This window comes from Lagenorhynchus albirostris, chromosome 7 (assembly GCF_949774975.1).
Source record: "Lagenorhynchus albirostris chromosome 7, mLagAlb1.1, whole genome shotgun sequence".
Taxonomy (NCBI): domain Eukaryota; kingdom Metazoa; phylum Chordata; class Mammalia; order Artiodactyla; family Delphinidae; genus Lagenorhynchus; species Lagenorhynchus albirostris.
In genome coordinates, this window is record NC_083101.1 from 37,464,700 (window position 1) to 37,483,175 (window position 18,476).

General features: G+C 47.5%; 2 protein-coding genes across 4 annotated transcripts in view; both read left to right on the forward strand.

Moving 5' to 3' along the window:
- Positions 1–963: 963 nt before the first annotated feature.
- VCP (valosin containing protein) lies at positions 964–14,830 on the forward strand. Of its 3 annotated transcripts, none has more exons than XM_060154916.1 (17): positions 964–1,164; positions 4,355–4,466; positions 4,652–4,824; positions 5,923–6,065; positions 6,633–6,763; positions 7,477–7,608; positions 8,559–8,661; positions 9,314–9,447; positions 9,526–9,661; positions 10,020–10,132; positions 10,541–10,705; positions 10,795–10,917; positions 11,178–11,390; positions 11,589–11,897; positions 12,178–12,333; positions 13,857–14,011; positions 14,162–14,830. In XM_060154916.1, the coding sequence occupies exons 1-17, from the start codon at positions 1,148–1,150 to the stop codon at positions 14,265–14,267; spliced, it is 2,421 nt and encodes an 806-aa protein (XP_060010899.1). In that variant the 5' UTR covers positions 964–1,147; the 3' UTR covers positions 14,268–14,830. The 3 variants fall into 3 exon arrangements, with proteins under 3 accessions (XP_060010899.1, XP_060010900.1, XP_060010901.1); XM_060154917.1 differs by lacking the exon at positions 964–1,164 and adding an exon at positions 1,753–1,771; XM_060154918.1 differs by lacking the exons at positions 964–1,164; positions 4,355–4,466; positions 6,633–6,763 and having other exon boundaries at positions 4,683–4,824.
- A 647-nt stretch (positions 14,831–15,477) lies between these two features.
- LOC132523562 (protein SPATA31F1-like) overlaps positions 15,478–18,476 on the forward strand; it is a 169,644-nt gene continuing 166,645 nt past the window's right edge. The window contains exon 1 of the mRNA XM_060154927.1: positions 15,478–18,153. The gene's annotated coding sequence lies outside the window, so the exon portion shown is untranslated. The remainder of the gene's footprint in view (positions 18,154–18,476) is intronic.

Here is an 18,476-nt window from a genome sequence, read left to right on the forward strand (position 1 = left end):
CAGATTTGGATTTCCACTGTGTCAGTCAAATGTGACTGTGTGGATAGGGGGTGAAGGGTGAATTCAGTCAACAGGCCCCCAAAGCTGCCTATTGAATATAGTCAGGGCTAGCTGGCATTTTGGGCCCGAGGACTTCAAGTCTCAGCCTACAATTTTCCTGCTGCTTTGGGTTCTGTTGAATCTGCTGTGTGTTCTGTAGTTGCCTAGTGACTCCTCTCTGGACTTGACTGTCCTCCCTCGTTTAGCCATAAATATTAATACCTGTTGGTAAGAGGAAGCATATATCTCTAAGCCCTGAGGAACTGTAAAGCCTATGGGATTAGGATTACCAAAGGGTGCAATGACAATAAAGTAGAGTGGATTAAGAGCTGGGATGCTAGTCAGAGTCCAGAATACAGATGGCTGGAGCCAGCGTATTGAAGGAGCAAGGAGAGGGGTTAGGGTGGAGACTCAGGTTTTGGGAGAAGATGGGTGTGTAGGTTATCACTACAACAGGACTAGACTAATACAAGGGTTCAATCCATTGTGCCAGGTTTTAACAGCAGGATAAGCTCAGGAGCCAATGAACTGGAGCCAAGTGGGAGAGCCTGCCTCCCAGGGATAAAGCCTCTCCTTTCGCCAGTCGATCTGGCCCTCTTCCTTTCGTTGATTGGTCGAGAATCCCAATCCGTCGAGGAAGCGTAGCGTTGCGGCCAATTGCCGTGGCGTTACTAGGCGTGTTGCATCCCTGAGGCGGGAGCCGGGCAGCAAGCGAATTTCCTGATTGGCTCCGGTCCGCGGGTTGCTGGGGAGAGGCGCGGAGAGGCGGGAGGGAGTCCCCAGGGCAGGCGCTGATTGGCTGAGGTGAGAGCACCTCTCCTTCCGATGATTCGGCTCTTCTCGGCTCAGTCTTAGCGAAGCGTCTGCAGCCGTCGTTTGGGTGGTTGCTGCCGCTGCCCCCTCGCGGATCAGGCGTCAGCGTCTCCCGCCCGCCCGCCCACCGCCCCGGTGCCGCTGGGAGGAAGCGAGAGGGAGGCCGTCTGCGGGTTTGTCGCTCCACTCGTCCTCAGCCCGGGAGACCCAAGACCCGGCACAGTCGGTCGCCTGCCACCCCTTGTAGCCGTTACCCACGGGCCGCCACAGCCGCCGGCCGGGAGAGGCGCGCGCCATGGCCTCCGGAGCTGAGTGAGTGTGTGCGCGCGCCCGTCCGCCCGCCGCGGGTGCGCGCACCGGCTGACCCGCTTCGCTGGGTAGGCCCGGCCGGGCCTGGCTGTGGGCGCGTCTAGGAGGTGGAGACAGGGAAGGAGGGAGAAGAGAGGAGAGGAAGGGGGCTAATGAGGAGCCGCGGACCCATCTGGGCCCGGCTGCGCCCCCGCGCGCCCCCTAGGCGGGGCTTGCGTTGGGCCTGGGTCGGGGCCTGGGCCAGATCGTGCTGTGTCATGCAGGCCCGGGCCGGCATGACTGGCTCCTCTGGGCGGCCGTCCCGGCCTAGTGAGGTCTGCGGGCCCACACTGCTGGCGCGGCGCCCCGGGACCTGGGGGCGCCCACCTGCGATCCGGCCTGCCACCCGCTCTAGGCCTTTGGTCCCCAGAGAGTGCAGGCCCTGCGGGCCCAACGCCCTAACTGCGCCCGGTGGGCGTGGACTTTGGGCCACGTGAAGGCCTTAGGAGCCCGGAGACCGAGGCGGAGGCCGGAGCAGGGGAAGGCCTGGCGAGCTCAGGGAAGCTCACGACGGCCACTTTTAGAGCCGGCTCGGCCTGGCTTGTGGTTGGCATCGTCTACGACCTGAGTGGTGAGAAGCTGTTGGGGAGAGGCGGGCCCAGCCTTTCGCATCTGGCCGCCTTCATACTTTAGGCGTGTTGTTATTCATACGAGAAGGCTTTAGTTAGTTTTCCTTGATGTTGTGAAATGAGGTTCAGTAGGTTCTTGCTAAAATTCAAACTTCAGTTCGTATTTTGTGAGCTTTCTAGATTTCAGCCTTTGAGGTGTGAGAGTTAGAGATGCCTTAACTAGTCAAAGACACGTTCCTTTCCCTAAGCAGTTATGTTGAGCAATCCTGGGCCCTCTACTCAGGAAAGCATCAGATAAAACCTGGCCACCTCTACCTATTTTAGAATTAAGAGCTTTAGATACTGGTTGGGGGGGCGGGGGGAAGACACCCTCATCCTATGGAAACCCTTCTATGCAAATCACCTTCCTGACTTGAGAGTTTAGTTTTTTTTGAGATGTGTTCCTTTTTCTCAAGTTTCTGAATTGAGATGAAGTATTACTCAGGTGCCTATTTAAAAGGACTGCTTAATGAAGAATTAAAGTAGTCTCTTAGTCTTTAGTTTCCAAGACTAAAAGTCCAAAATTCTTGGAACCTGGCATCATAGACAGTTTCTGATCTCTAGGTCATCTTGATGACTTACCTGAACTCTGTCCAAGTCCCCTGTGGCCCATTGGGGTTCTGGAAAGGGCCTGACTCATGCATAAGACCAGTGGGATGTCCCCAGAGAGCCTCCGGGACAGCTCTTGGCCCATGATCAAACTGAATTCCCTCATTTAGAGATTACTTCCTTTGATCTCAGTAGATAGATGTGGAATTAAAGGTCCTTACTTTAAGGGAAAAGCATCCCACTCATCTCCAGTGCTGGGGTCAGGAATGGTAGGCAGATTGGACGTTTTCCTAGGATGCAGCTTTGGGGTTAAAATACAAACTGATGACTAGAGGCATCTGGCATTTTGTTTTTCTCTAGCCCTGGTCCTATACATCAAACGGGAAGATGGGCAGCCCTTGAAGGGTATTTTAATGCATAGGGGAGACGGAGAATGGATGGATTTAAATTGCCCTCAACTCTCATATTGACCATGCTTGCTTTCTAGGGTGTTGATAAGCATTGGAAGAGTATGCAGCATTGTGATCACCACCTTGGGGTTGGGGGAGGCAAGTTTAAACCTAAGGAAACTCCACTCTTGGAAACTAGTTTAAAGGGAATGAATAAACTAGGTTAAAGCCTATGTGAGAGGCTCAGCAGAAAACTTTCAACCTTTTTAGATGAATGGGATTTGTATTTCTTTTGAGTGTATCAGGACCAAAAGATGTAAAAAATCCCGTAACTCCCTAGCTCGTATTCTAGAGCATAGGCATCTTTTTTCTTGCAAGTTGTGAAGGTATTTCCAATAGGAATACTTTTTTGTCTTCTTTTGTTGACTGATAGATGCTTAGAACGATGCCTGACGTATTTTTTATGTATATGTATACACACACACACACACACACACACACACGTGAATTTGTTGAGTGAAGAAATAACCCGTGGAAAAGCCTCCTTTTTATTTATTTCTTGGCTTCTTCCATTGTCTGGCCCTCTTATTTTGGTTAATGCTCATGTTTTCCTGAGCCTTACTAAGAGGAGGTAGCTCTTCAGAGGGAGAGCCCACTGTGTCTAGTTAGTGAAGGCTGGAGATGAGCTAAGTGAGAAATTGGTGTCAGATGAATGATCTTAGCTTCTAGGAAATGGTAGGAACTATTTAGATAGTTTAAACTCAGTTCAGACTCAGGCAACCTTGATTTGGGTGAGAGGGATTTGGCTTTGCCCCATGTCTCAGCATTTCTTGGTTTTAACTTTTTGAACCAACCCCATGGAGTTGTGTGTCTTTGCAGAGGTTTCTGAGATTCCTTTTGAGCTTGAGCTTCTTTCTGATGAAGGTTCCAGATGTGTTAGTGTTTTGTGTGTTTTTATTTCCGAATATGATTGTCTTTATACTTTGCATTCCTGTGGTACATAGAATGCTCTGGCGTTCAGCAGGTTTAGCCAGTAAGAAGGGTAATTCTAATGATTCTTCATTGTTCCAGGATTGCTCTGTGGGGCTTGGGGCCTCCCTGAGCCCTATGGGAGACTGTCTTGCTTGCTTCCTTCTGCAAGAAGGTTAGCAAGGAAAGAGCTTGTGCTATGTTTTGCAGTGCTGATCATTCTGGCCGTTGATACCATATGTCAGGCGTTGTGTTGAACTTGTATACATTATCTTGCTTAAGACAGTAATCCTCTGAGATGGGTGCTACTATAGTCCCCATTTTACAGAAGAGGACATCAACCTCCAGAGAGGTTAAATAACATGCCCAAGATCACAGTTAAGTGGCAGGGTTGGGATTCAGACCCAACAGGTCTGACTACAGAGCCCCTTCTCTTAATCACTATTCTATACTGTCTGAGACTATTTTCATTTTGCTAAATACTGCTCAGTCTCCACTTTTATTTTGTTTTCTTAGTTTCCTGACCCTGGGGCCTTACAGCTAGGATACCAGTACTCAGAATACCAAGAGTTGCTGGTAGAGACTGGTGGGGCCCTTGCTGGAATATGTTTTGGAACTGACTTCATTTTCTCTTTCTAGTTCAAAAGGTGATGATTTATCAACAGCCATCCTTAAACAGAAGAACCGTCCCAATCGGTTAATTGTTGATGAAGCCATCAATGAGGACAACAGTGTGGTATCCTTGTCCCAGGTAAGTTGGGTCCACAGTCCAATCTTTGCTTATTGCACTTAACCTGAGGGCTTTTCCCAGGTTTCTTTTCTCATTTTTCTTGCAGTGACCACAGATAGAGTGGGGTTTACTGGGAATCCCAACCTCCAGGGCTGCTGCTTACCCCCTGGCCCAGTGACCCAAAGGCCTTAACCTTCTTTCCTCAGCCCAAGATGGATGAGCTGCAGTTGTTCCGAGGTGACACAGTGTTGCTGAAAGGAAAGAAGAGGCGGGAAGCTGTGTGCATTGTGCTTTCTGATGACACATGTTCTGATGAGAAGATTCGAATGAATAGAGTTGTTCGGAATAACCTTCGCGTACACCTGGGGGATGTCATCAGGTGTGTGTGGGGTTCTTGGCCCCTCAGGGATGGGAGGCCAGAGACAGCCTGCATTACAGGCAGTACCCCCACCAAGGCCTTGGCAGCTGCAGATATTGGGAGCTTGCAGGCCATGGGAAGACTTATGTTTCTAGGTTGTCTTTAGGTTTTGGTTCTGCCTCTGGGACTTCAAAGCCTGCCTTTGCATGACCCTTGGGACAAGTTGGCATTTCTATGACTTTCTTGGTACCTTTATATTTTTCTACCAGAGGTATAACTTATCACACCTTAGACCCTGGTTTAGGATGCCATTTGAGTGTTTGTATCTGCCAAGTAACCTTACAGCTGGGTTGCATTAATGGCTTTTGTTGGGGCTGGAATGAGATGGGAGTATGGGCTACGAGGTGGACTCATAGCAGGTTTGTATAAAGATCCAAGTTAATCTAGGAGAGAGGCATAGTTTGAGCCACACCTAGGATAGCACCAGTCTGAGTGATTTTAGACTTAACTTTAGGCAAGAGGCTTCCCCATCTTGGAGTCATCTCTAGCCACTGCTACCCAACCATCTGTCACTTGGCCAGGAGCATCTCAGACTTCTGATTCTTTTCCATGGATTCTAGGTTTCATGTAGCCTTCTTCCTGGAGGTGCTTAGTCACTTTCTCAAGGTGCTCTGACCACCTGACTGAGATTATTTTTTCACTTCTATTTCTCTGACCCTGACACTTGTCAGACTAAGGTCTCCCTTTGTAACATTGGGTTACCAATACTGACCAGAATGGGTCATCGTTGGATATCTCTCACTGAAGACCTTCCCTCTTGTGTCTTTGTGAGGGTTCCAGATGTGTGGGTCTTCCTTTTGGCTCACTGATTGGGAGTGGGCCACCCCAGCATCTTCTTCTAGAGGCTCCTCCTACTACCCCACCCTGCGTGTGACCTGTTCTGCTTGGCTGTTTCTTTGCCCTCACTCCCACCCTACCCTCCTGCCTCTCTTCACCTAAAGCCATTCCCTGCCTTTTCTCTTTTGCTTGCCATCGGCTCTCTATGCCAGGCCCTTTTGGACACCCAGTGCTTGGGGCTGCAGTTTGGTTGGTAACGTGGAGTCTGCTTGTCATCCTCAGCATCCAGCCATGCCCTGATGTGAAGTACGGCAAACGTATCCATGTACTACCCATCGATGACACGGTGGAAGGCATCACTGGCAATCTCTTTGAGGTTTACCTTAAGCCGTACTTCCTGGAAGCTTATCGACCCATCCGGAAAGGTGAGAAATAATTCTAGGGACTGAACTTAAGGGTGATTGTTTGTAGGGATACCCAAGAGTAAACCTTGGGATCTTTGTCTCATTCTCATATGTGTGTCTATACACACACATTCTGTACACATGCTCATGTGTACTCTCTCCTTTCCCACTTCCTTCCACTCCCCCATTTCCCCATTCCCACTCCTTGCTCCAGTAGAGTAAGCTGTCTTCTCTTTTATCTCTGAAGGAAGAGGTGGGCCATTTTGGCTGTCCAAAGTGTACTTAATATTTAGCACAGTTCTACCATTGGTGGTTGTCGTGAAAGCCTGGGTTATCTATACCCCAGAAGTCAAAAACGTTATGGGCTTCTTTCTGACACGTCAGGTTTTGTTCACTATCTTGAGTGGCAGAGGGACTCTTCACAGTTTACTTTCTATCTTTGTCTAATGCTTAATAAGATGTGGATGGGAAGGAGAAAGGGCAATATCTAGTGAACTTGGCATTCTAGATTCTAGGTTTTGATGAGGAATTCTCACTTGGTCTGGTAATAGATACCTCTAACTGCTCTTGTGCTGATTGCTCTCACAGGAGACATTTTCCTTGTCCGGGGTGGAATGCGTGCCGTAGAGTTCAAAGTAGTGGAGACAGATCCCAGTCCTTACTGTATTGTTGCTCCAGACACAGTGATTCACTGTGAAGGGGAGCCTATCAAACGAGAGGTGAGTTCTCTCCCTGATCCCGGTACCCTACTTCGTGATTACTTAGTGGGACAGTTGTGTGGTAGTTCCAAAGAATATCCAGACTTGATAGCTAAGCTTCTTCCCAGAGGTGGAAAACCTAGGTATTCATTTCTGGGCCTAGGTGTTTCTTGGAAGTATCTGATACCAATAATTTTTAAAAACCTAGATTGAACCTAAAAGGTCTAAGTGGTTGGAATAATTATTGAGGAAGTGGTGCTGATGCTGGCATCTAGACCCCTGTGCATTTCCCACAGTTTCTAGCTTCAGGTCTTAGGGAAGCCCATCCCAGTAAGACTAAGGACAGTGTGATAGGGAAAGGCTATGCTAGAAATCTTTGCCTTGGCATAAATAAATAATTAAGTAAGTAAATAAAACAAAAGCAAAAATTGGGAATTCCCTGGCGGTCCAGTGGTTAGGACTGTGCACTCTCACTGCTGAGGGTGCAGGTTCGATCCCTGGTCAGGGAACTTAAGATCCCACAAGCTGCACAGCACGGCCAAATAAATAAAAATAAAAACAAAACAAAAGAAATCTTTTCTTTGGGATTTTTAGAGTTTTCCTTTGAGGCATGATCCCCTTAGAGGAGAATCTTCTCATACAGCAGATTTCTCTACATCAGATTTGGAGAAACTCACCTTTTGCTGATAGTAGTATTCCTGCCTTCTCCTTTTCTTTGTCTCTTCCATATTCAGGATGAGGAAGAGTCTTTGAATGAAGTGGGCTATGATGACATTGGTGGCTGCCGGAAGCAGCTAGCTCAGATAAAGGAGATGGTGGAGCTGCCCCTGAGACATCCTGCTCTCTTTAAGGCAATTGGTGTGAAGGTGAGCATCCTGGGCTCTGTAGGATATAGTCTAGGGTGGTGATTAACAGCTTACTTGCTGTCTTAATTCTAGGACGTCTTCATACATGTGTTTTATCATTGCCTTGGATTAGAGAGGAAGTACTGTATTTGAGTTTATAGAGGGCTCTAAATTCATTCATGCTACTAATGATCTACAACAGAGTGGGCCAGTTAAGTTCTCTGTTGCTTTTTTTTTTCTTAATTACAACCCTTTGAGAGGTAAAAACCATTTTCAACTAATGGACCCTGTAAATAAAATCTCACCATAGTTTGCCAACCTGTGTAGAACAGTGCTGCCCAGTAGAAGTAGAAGTTAAGGAAATTTGCAGAGTGTGAAGGATCCTGAGTCCAAAATATTTGCGAACTGCTGGTCTGAAATGTAACATCCCAATCATTCCCATATCATGGGACACCCTGAAGATGAAAGACAACTTCAAAGAGGAATACTTGTGGTAGTTGGTAAGGGAAGGCATTCCAACATGATAATAAATCCTGGAGTGTTGGGATAACTGGAGTGAGTGAGCCTCTGGCCAACACTCTTAAATGTCTAAGCTAGTCCTTGGTTCTTGTCTGTCTAAATTCAGGCCCTGGGCCTAATGGCCTCTTGCTTTTCCTAGTCCCTTCAGACTTCAGACTCAGTCACACTAAGAGTCTCTTGGTGTGGTTTCTCTGCTCTTTGACTCCTATGCATTCATAAGTATTGTCAGCTTTCTAGCAGTATTTTCTCTGCTGCTAAGAGGAGTGAGTATGGTCTGAAGTAAACTGTCTTCCTAGCAGCTGCTGCTTGAGGGCTCACTCTTACTGGTGTCAGAGTTGAGCTCTGATTCTCACCCTCTCTAGATGGAGCCCTTGTCAAGCCATTTTAGGGTGGCTGGGGTTGGGAGAAGGCGGGAGTCTGAACCTAATCACACCTTCTGTACTGGTCCTCAGCCTCCTCGGGGAATCCTGCTCTATGGACCTCCAGGGACTGGAAAGACCCTGATTGCTCGAGCTGTGGCGAATGAGACTGGCGCCTTCTTCTTTTTGATCAATGGTAGGAGCCTTGGTTCACTTTGTGTTTGGCTGGACTCAACTCTGAGCTGAGCGTGACCCAGTCTCATGAGCTGGAGAACTCATGGACATGTTCATTTGTATACCTATGCTTGTGTATACTTCAGTAACTTTATTCTAAAGTACATTGCAGACAGATAAGCAACAAGGGGATGGTATTCTACTCTGGTGCCGCCTGATCTGTCCCCACCTTGAGAAAGATTGTGGACAGACTGAAGACATTTAAGAGGAGTAAGTTAGAATGAGAACTCAAAATGTCCATGCTTACTTATTTGAGAGGGTTTGGGGGAAGACTGGCTGAGATCAGCTATCTCTTTGAGAATGATATTTAGCTGGTAGAGGTCCAACTGGTGTGCTGCTTCTGCTCTGGCCAGAGGTCTCATAGCATCTGCTGTGATCATTTCATACTTCCAGCTCAACTGTTCGATAAGTGTATTGAGCTCCTTGACTTTTTATCCTGGCTTGGTGGCTACCCTGGGATAATGGTTGGTAGGGGCTGTGAGAAAGTAAGTAGAGGTTATTACCATATTCTCACCTAGGACCTGTCTCTGGACTGGGCAAACAAGATAGCTGATTTTTTTTGAGATTGAGAAAGGATATAGTTTTGTCATTGTATCCATTTTATATGCTTTCAGGTCCTGAGATCATGAGCAAGTTGGCTGGTGAGTCTGAGAGCAACCTTCGTAAAGCCTTTGAAGAGGCTGAGAAGAATGCTCCTGCTATTATTTTCATTGATGAGTTGGATGCCATTGCTCCCAAAAGAGAAAAAGTAGGAACTTACCCGAGGGGATAGTGGGGTGTTGAAAGGTCCTGACTTCACTTCTGACCAGACATTCTGTCCCGACAGACCCATGGGGAGGTGGAGCGGCGTATCGTATCACAGTTGTTGACCCTCATGGATGGCCTAAAGCAGAGAGCCCATGTCATTGTTATGGCAGCAACCAATAGACCCAACAGCATTGACCCAGCCCTACGACGATTTGGTAAGGACCCCAAATTTCTTTTTTTGCTGTCCTTGCTCTTGGGGAGATTGTGGCTCTACTGGCCTTAATCCCATTGATCCCACATCTGTCCTTCATCTAAGTCACCTATTCCTGAGGATTTCTTGAAGCTCTTTGCAGTGTTAGGGCCCAGGGTTCCTTTCCCTTTTTCCATGTCATGTCTAGGGTGACCACCCATCCTGGTTTGCCTGAGACCAAGGAATTTCCCAGAATATGGGGCCTTCAGTGCTAACTTCAGGACATTCCTGGGCAAACTGGGATGGGTGGTCACCTTAGGCCTGCCCTTTCTTCCCTCTGCACCAGAAATGATTCCTGTCTATGTTTACGCACTGTCTCACAGGTCGCTTTGACAGGGAGGTGGATATTGGAATCCCTGATGCTACAGGACGCTTGGAAATTCTTCAGATCCACACCAAGAACATGAAGCTGGCAGATGATGTGGACCTTGAGCAGGTGGAGTGATGATGAGGGCTGGCCAGAAGTTAGGATATCTGTTTCCAGGCAGTTGAAGGGAACTGACTAGGGACATAAGCTTCAGATGTGAGGCAATTGACTTTGATTCTTGTGCAGGGGAAGGGAAGTGATCTCAGATTGAATCCAGGAAACTAGGGTTGGCATGTTTCTCGGTTGACACTGAATTAGAGTGAACCAGAATTTGGGGGGCAGCTTTATTTCCAGGCCCCGAGTCCAGGCTTGAATACTTAAAACCCAGCCGATGAAAGGGCCAATAGTATGTGTTCAGGGAAATGGAAGGACCCAGAGATAGAAGTCAGGGGAAGGGACCAGGATTCTGTTGTCTCTGAGCTTCCTAAGGCAGCTAAGTCTCAGAGACAGCATAGTAAGAAGAGCTTCTCTCTGCAGGTAGCCAATGAAACTCATGGGCATGTGGGCGCTGACTTAGCAGCCCTGTGCTCGGAGGCTGCTCTGCAAGCCATCCGCAAGAAGATGGACCTCATTGACCTAGAGGACGAGACCATCGATGCTGAGGTCATGAACTCCCTGGCAGTTACTATGGATGACTTCCGAGTAAGGGCCTCTCCCAAATCTCAGGTACACACACATGCACTTTGATCTCCCCTGGCAAGTCTCATCCCCAGTTTTTCTTCCCTTTTTAGTGGGCCCTGAGCCAGAGCAACCCGTCAGCACTGCGGGAAACTGTGGTAGAGGTACCACAGGTGACCTGGGAGGACATTGGGGGCCTGGAGGATGTCAAACGTGAACTTCAGGAGCTGGTCCAGGTAGGGTGCTTGGTCCAGGGTGAGTCACTGCGTCAGTACGTTGTAATTGAGCTGGGTGATATTGGGGTGTTGTCACATTCATTGCAGAAATTGTGAGCATAATTCGGGAACCTGCTATTCTCTGGTTGGAGGCACTAAGGAGCCTGCTTTTAGGGAACCTGGGTCTTCACCATGGGATGGTGTGGGAGGATGCTTCTGTTTGGTTAGGTTTCTTTCAAACTATGGAGGTATCCCTGAACCCTCTTTGCTTTTCCTCCTAGTATCCTGTGGAGCACCCAGACAAATTCCTCAAGTTTGGTATGACACCTTCCAAAGGAGTACTGTTCTATGGACCTCCTGGTTGTGGGAAAACCTTGCTGGCCAAAGCCATTGCTAATGAGTGCCAGGCCAACTTCATCTCCATCAAGGGTCCTGAGCTGCTCACCATGTGGTTTGGGGAGTCTGAGGCCAACGTCAGAGAAATCTTTGACAAGGTGAGCTATAGGTGGCTGGGCTATCAATTCACTTGCTTGGGGACAAGTTAAGGGTGGAGGCTGTTCTTTGGGAGAGTAAACACCATCTCATTCTGGCAGCTCAGCTAGGACAGTGAAGGTCACTTTATCTTCCGTTCCTTCTCCGATCTGAGAGATCCGATTGTGCTAATGCTTGAGTCCATCTGTCCCCTCACACAGGCCCGCCAAGCTGCCCCCTGTGTACTGTTCTTTGATGAGCTGGATTCGATTGCCAAGGCCCGTGGTGGCAACATTGGAGATGGTGGTGGGGCTGCTGACCGAGTCATCAACCAGATCCTGACAGAAATGGATGGCATGTCCACAAAAAAAAATGTGTTTATCATTGGCGCTACCAACCGGCCTGACATCATTGATCCTGCCATTCTGCGACCTGGCCGCCTTGATCAGCTCATCTACATCCCACTTCCTGATGAGAAGTCCCGTGTTGCCATTCTCAAGGCCAACCTGCGCAAGTCCCCAGTTGCCAAGGCAGGTGCAAGGTCTTGGGGTCGTGGTGACTTCTGTGAATCTGCAGGCTGTGTGGAGTGGTGTTTCGTTCCTGGACAAGATTCCGTTGGGGATTCCTGGGGTTATGGTTGAAAAGGGAATATGGAAGATTTGGGGGTATTAGGGTAATCTAGAATAAGGAATAAAACAGGGTGGCAGAAGATGGGACAAACTGGAATTGGGAGTGTTTGGATGGTCAAAGATCCATGTATCACAGGGGAGGAGAGACTGAATGCTAAGATAGATATGTTGCTTCTTTTAGGATGTGGATTTGGAGTTCCTGGCTAAGATGACTAATGGCTTCTCTGGAGCTGACTTGACAGAGATTTGCCAACGTGCTTGCAAGCTGGCCATCCGTGAATCGATCGAGAGTGAGATCAGGCGAGAACGGGAGAGGCAGACCAACCCATCAGCCATGGTGGGTCTGCATCCTTTCCCCAGATGTGCCAGTTGTGGGAAGCCAGGGGACAGTCTCCACAATGCCCTAGAGTTAAGAGTATAAGATTTTGGAAAGATCACCTGACTGAGATGTTTAGCAGGGCATCAAAGAGAAAATGCTGAGCATATAACCTCTTCAATCAGGAATTATAAAGGCTGAGAAGAGATCAGCAGAGAAACACATAGAGCAGGGCTAAGAACCTAGTGTCTGTGGACCTATCCTTGGTGTTCCATGGACCCCTTGGATTAAATGCACAGTTTGGTGGAGTGTGTGTGTAAGCTCAATAAAGATAGGGACTCTATATCATCTTGCTTGTTTCCCATTGTATCATGGCACAGTGTTAGAGACTGACTTCGCGAATAAAGAAATAAATGGCTTTCTTTACCTTTTAGAGGGGGCCTGTGACATCTCTCCTTCCTCTCATCAAAGCTTATAAACTAGGGCTTCCCTGGTGGCGCAGTGGTTGAGAGTCCGCCTGCCGATGCAGGGGACACGGGTTTGTGCCCCGGTCCGGGAAGATCCCACGTGCCGCGGAGCGGCTAGGCCCGTGAGCCATGGCCGCTGAACCTGCGCGTCCGGAGCCTGTGCTCCGCAACGGGAGAGGCCACAACAGTGAGAGGCCCGCGTACCACAAAAAAAAAAAAAAAGCTTATAAACTACTGATACACTGATCCGAGGGCAGTCTCATAAATTATAGCAATTGAGTGGCTTCTCAGTAGAAGAGATAGGGTGTGAGCCTGGGCTGTGAAGAGAGAGAATTTGGGTAAAGGAAATAAGGCGCCCAAATAACCCGCTTGAGAAGTAGGATTACAGGAACTGGGAAAACCTGGGTAGAATTGAAGACATCATATGTTGCTGGAAGTGAGGCCAGTAGGTAAGGTGTAATCTAGATGTGATAAGCATTTTGACATTTTCTTTTTAAAAGTTTATGTTTTTGAGGCATAATTTACATATTGTAAAATTCGTCCTTTTTAGGTGTACTATTTCTGTGCTTTTTGACAAAATATATAAGTTCTATAACTACAGTTGAGATAGACAAATTTCCATCATCCCCAAAAGTTCCCTCGTGCCACTTTTTAAATTTATTTTTATTTTTTGGCCGTGCCTTGCAGCACACGGAGTCTTAGTTCTCCAACCAGGGGTCAAACCCCTGCAGTGGAAGCGCGGAGTCTCAACCACTGGACCTCCAGGGGAGTCCCTCTCATACCACTTTAATCAGCTTCTTTTTCCCACCCTAAGCCCTTGGTAACCACTGATAAGAATTCTGTCCCTACAGTTTTACCTTTTCCAGAATGCATTGACAGGTTCTTAAGCAGGGCAGTGACTCTGTTTTAGGAAGATTGGCCTGGCAACCTGTTCAGGAGAGGCCCAACTTATTGGAGAGGCCCAATCCTCTAAGCCTCTGCCATAAGCTACTGCAGTAATGGGGTCAGGAAGGCCAGGGAAGGGATGCAGGCTGAGTCTTAACTAGCCCCGGTGGTCTGTGTTTACCTTTCCTGCAGGAGGTAGAAGAGGATGATCCAGTGCCTGAGATCCGCCGAGATCACTTTGAGGAAGCCATGCGCTTTGCTCGCCGTTCTGTCAGTGATAATGACATCAGGAAGTACGAGATGTTTGCTCAGACCCTTCAACAGAGTCGGGGCTTTGGCAGCTTCAGGTAACTAGGTTTCAGTGGGCAGTGGTTAATTTGTCTTGGATAACTCTACAGCCAAGGTAGTTGGAGCCCTAAGGAGGCTAGAATGGGTAGTTGTGAAAATCCTACACAAGCCCTGCCCTAACGCTCTTTTTTGCCTCTGCTCTCGTGCAGATTCCCTTCAGGAAACCAAGGTGGAGCTGGCCCCAGTCAGGGCAGTGGTGCTGGCACAGGTGGCAGTGTGTACACGGAAGATAACGACGATGACCTGTATGGCTAAGTGGTGGTGGCCAGCGCGCAGTGAGCTGGCCTGGCTGGACCTTGTTCCCTGAGGGTGGGGGCGCTTGCCCAGGAGGGACCAGGGTGCGCCCACGGCCTGCTCCGCTCCTCGGTCTGAACAGTTCAGCCGCAGCCAGATTCTGGACCGGGGCTTGCTGTTGCAAAAAAATACAAAACAAAAGCGATAAAATAAAAGTGATTTTCCATTTGGGAGGCGGAGAATGAATTACCATCAAGAAATTGGGCCTTGGGCCCATGCTCTTTCTGTTGTAGTTTGGGGCAGTGCAGGGGACCTCTATGGGTGTGAACAAAGGCATTATCGCCATTCCCCACGGTAAAGCATCTGCACTTCACTCAATGCTGCCCAAGCCCTCCCTTCTTCCCCCTACCCAACCTGGGTAGGAGGGTGAAGGGCTACAGTTGCTGAGTGTTTATATAGAGAGTAGGTTGGTTCTTATTTTACATGCTTTTGAGTTAATGTTGGAAAACTAATCACAAGCAGTTTCTAAACCAAAATGACATGTTGTAAAAGGACAATAAACATTGGGTCAAAATGGAGCCTGAGTCCTGGCCCCTGTGCCTGCTTCTTTTCCTGGGAAGGGCCTTGGGCTACTCCAAGAGTGCCAAGGCACTCTTCCAAATGTGAAATTCTAGAATTAAGATTGCACCCTCTTCCCCTACTGATAAACATTGGTATACTGCCGCCTCGCCCAGTGTCTGCAGTATCACTGGATAGGACTGCAGTGGAGGGAGAGCAGCCTGATGGAGCTCCAGATGTGGTGAATGTGGGATCCTCTACCTGTATTTGATGTGGATGGTGAGATTAGGCCTGCAGAGTCCCCTTTTCCTGACCAAGGCTGAATTGGGGTGTCCTCCAAAAATCTAAAAGTTGTAGAAAGATACAGTTTCTGTCTGGAGATGGATGTTCTCTTGATGCATCTAAAAATTTCATATATTCATGTTCTGGTTGAGGATCACTTACAGTTATGTCCACCTTTATGTAATTTGTATTATGAAAACATAGCTTTTTTTCTAATATAAAATTCTAGTATTGGATGTGTTTCTTTCTAAACGAAACATCCTCCCCTGCTCCTCGTTTTTCAGATGATTGCTTGCATAGTTTTGTCCAGGTATAGAGTATCCTCTTCGTTCAGCAAGTACTAACGTAATCACTTCGTGCTTCTGGGATCAGTACCTCGATGCCTTATCGAAGAAGGAGTATGGTGCAGAGAAAATAATCCACTGAGTCCAGTTAGTCATTCTAGTACTTATACCAGCCTCTGGTTTGATCTACATAGGTAGGTAAACTACAAGGACTCAAGATAGTCTGATTAAACTAGGGGTGATTAAACTAGGGCATCTTGAACTCATGTGCTGTGAAATAGATATTCTTGCACTTTTGTGATTTGCATTGACTGTCCCTTGTGACACTTCCTCCACTGGATCCTGTCTTCGGTCCTCCTTTGGTTTTCCTACCATTTTAGGTATCCTGACGGCTTAGCTTTCAGTCTTCCTACTCTGGACATTGTCACTCTATCTCATCCCTGTGGCAACCTAACCTCAGTAAGACCAAAGACAAGGTCTTTTGTGGTAAAGACATTTGGTACCTCTGCATCAAGCTATGGGAACAGAACAGAAGGCAAGATCCCACAAAATAGGTAGAGGTACTGGTTGATATGTGATAAAAATTTGTGTTGGAATGATTGCTTTGCACTCACTTATAACACGAAGTGTGTCTATAGGGAAGGTGGTTGGAGCTTTATAGATTCTTTAGGAAAAAAATAAGAGCAGACTTGTGAGAGGCCTGGTTTTGCTTCTCACACTTGTGCTTATAGCAGTGTAGCGTCACACAAGGCACGGAGCTCTTCTGGGGCCTCGAGATTTCTTAGTCTGATAAAATGATTGACAGTGCTTCGTAAACTGTAGAAAGCAGTGTGAGGGACTGTTTATTGTCAAAATGCACCTGCAGAAGCCTGCATACTTAAACCAAGAGGCAAATTGTATAGGCAGTTCATCTTTCTCCCCACAGGGTTCCCAGAAAGAAATTGGAATGTGATCTTACTATAGCCATCTTCCCACAGGATAAGTGCTGTGATTAGAAGATGGGTTTCTAACCAAAAATATGGCATCAAATTAGATCATGGAGGACCAACAGTTCACCACAGAGGCGAAAGCAAAGATGGAACTATAAATCTAAAATCTTGAAATATATTGGGGTCCAAGACACTGATCCTGCAAGTAGCCCTGAGAGTAGTGGTTACATGGTGCCCAGGATGCCAGTCATTAGTTTGACCGAACTGAACAAATGTTAAATGGTTTGTTAATCTTGCCCGGCCCTACAACCTACTGAGGGCTTAAAAAGACTTAAGAATATAGGACTTGGATGTTTCATAAAGCTATTCAGAGTTGCATAGACTCATTAAATGGCCCTATGTCAAGTGGAAATTCAGAATTGCATTGTCTTTGAAACTGTGAGACTATTTTTCTGGGGGTGGATAGGTGGGGAGAAGGAAAGTACCTTCAGTTCCACTCCTGGCCAGCAGGTGGTAAGTTGGGCTCAGACCCTATAGACAAGTTAGGGCTAAATAAAACTTTGGAACAGAATAGTAACATTAGTGAGAGGAGGCAGAGGGAAGCATGTACCTTCTGACTGTTTTCTCAACCAACTATACAGAGTAGAGCGAATGTTATGATTGGGAAGAGCACTGGTTTGGGAGTGTGAACTTGACCTCACAGAACCTCACTGTCTTTGAAGGGCTTGATAGCCATAATATCAGGAAAGCAGTGCTATCAACAAGACATAAATTGTTATGGGGCTGCAAAGAAGGGGAAACCGTACTAAGATAGGAGAATCTGAGAAGGCTGTGGAGGCAGTCTGAGCTGGGGGTTAAAGGAAGATGGGAGGCTTGACATTGGGTCAGAGCATGCTTAAGAAGCATCAGGTTGACTAGCAAGGGAGTGAATTCTGAGAGGCCAAACCACATTGTGAAGAACCTCAAATGCCAGGTGTGAACTTTATTCTAATGATCTTGTGGGTCCTCTGGGGGGTTAGGCAGGAAAATAACCGTCAGATTTCAGGGCTAGAGAACTTTTTTTTTCTTTTTATTTTGTTATGGCAAAATAACATAAAATTCATGCAAAAATTTCCAAGTGTACAGTACAGTATTGTCAACTACATGTGCATTGTTGTGTATAGATGATTCACTTTTTTTTCATTGACAGTTCACTTTTTTTTTTTTTTTTTTTGCCTCACAGTGCGGCTTGTGGGATCTTAGTTCTCCGGCCAGGGATTGAACCCAGGTCCCCGCAGTGAAAGCACTGAATCCTATCTGCTGGACTGCCAGGGAGTTTCCAACAATTCACGTTTTTTTTTTTTTTTTTTCTTCGGTACACGGGCCTCTCACTGTTGTGGCCTCTCCCGTTGCGGAGCACAGGCTCCGGACGCGCAGGCTCAGCGGCCATGGCTCACGGGCCCAGCCGCTCCACGGCATGTGGGATCTTCCCGGACCGGGGCACGAACCCGTGTCCCCTGCTTCGGCAGGCGGACTCTCAACCACTGCGCCACCAGGGAAGCCCAACAATTCACTTTTTAAAAAACTTTTATTTTTGGGAATTTCCTGGTGGCCCAGTGGTTAGGACTTGGTGCTTTCACTGCCATGGGCTCGGGTTCAATCCCTGATTGGGGAACTAAGATCTGTAATGCAGTCAAAAATTATATAGTATTCCCAATAACCAGAGATAATCATTTTTTTTTTTCTTTTTTAGATTGGGGCGTGAGGTTAAAGGAGGAGTCAGGAGCAGGCTTCTGGCTTCAGTACTGGGGTGGATGTTGTACACCCCTTCAATAGGAATTCGCACATTGGAGGACAGGGTTAAAGGGAAAATGAGTAAGTTTTAAACAGGTTGTATATGAGACAATACTAGTAGGTGGTAAGATAGGTGGATCCTGAAGCCTAGAGACGGTTAAAAAATGACCCATGTTTTGAAATATCGCACTTAATGGAATGGGTTCAAGACACTATGTTTTTAATGGTATTGGTAAAATTGGATATCTTTTTGGGGGGTTGGGGGAGTTAGATTCTCTCCTCATACTGTACTCAAAAATTAGATTAACAGGGCTTCCCTGGTGGCGCAGTGGTTGAGAGTCCGCCTGCCGATGCAGGGGACACGGGTTCGTGCCCCGGTCTGGGAAGATCCCACATGCCGCGGA

Coding starts and splice junctions, on each gene's coding strand:
- VCP (XM_060154916.1), top strand. Junction 8,662..9,313: donor CTTCTTCTTTTTGATCAATG/GTAGGAGCCTTG, acceptor ATATGCTTTCAG/GTCCTGAGATCATGAGCAAG. Junction 11,898..12,177: donor GCAAGTCCCCAGTTGCCAAG/GCAGGTGCAAGG, acceptor TGCTTCTTTTAG/GATGTGGATTTGGAGTTCCT.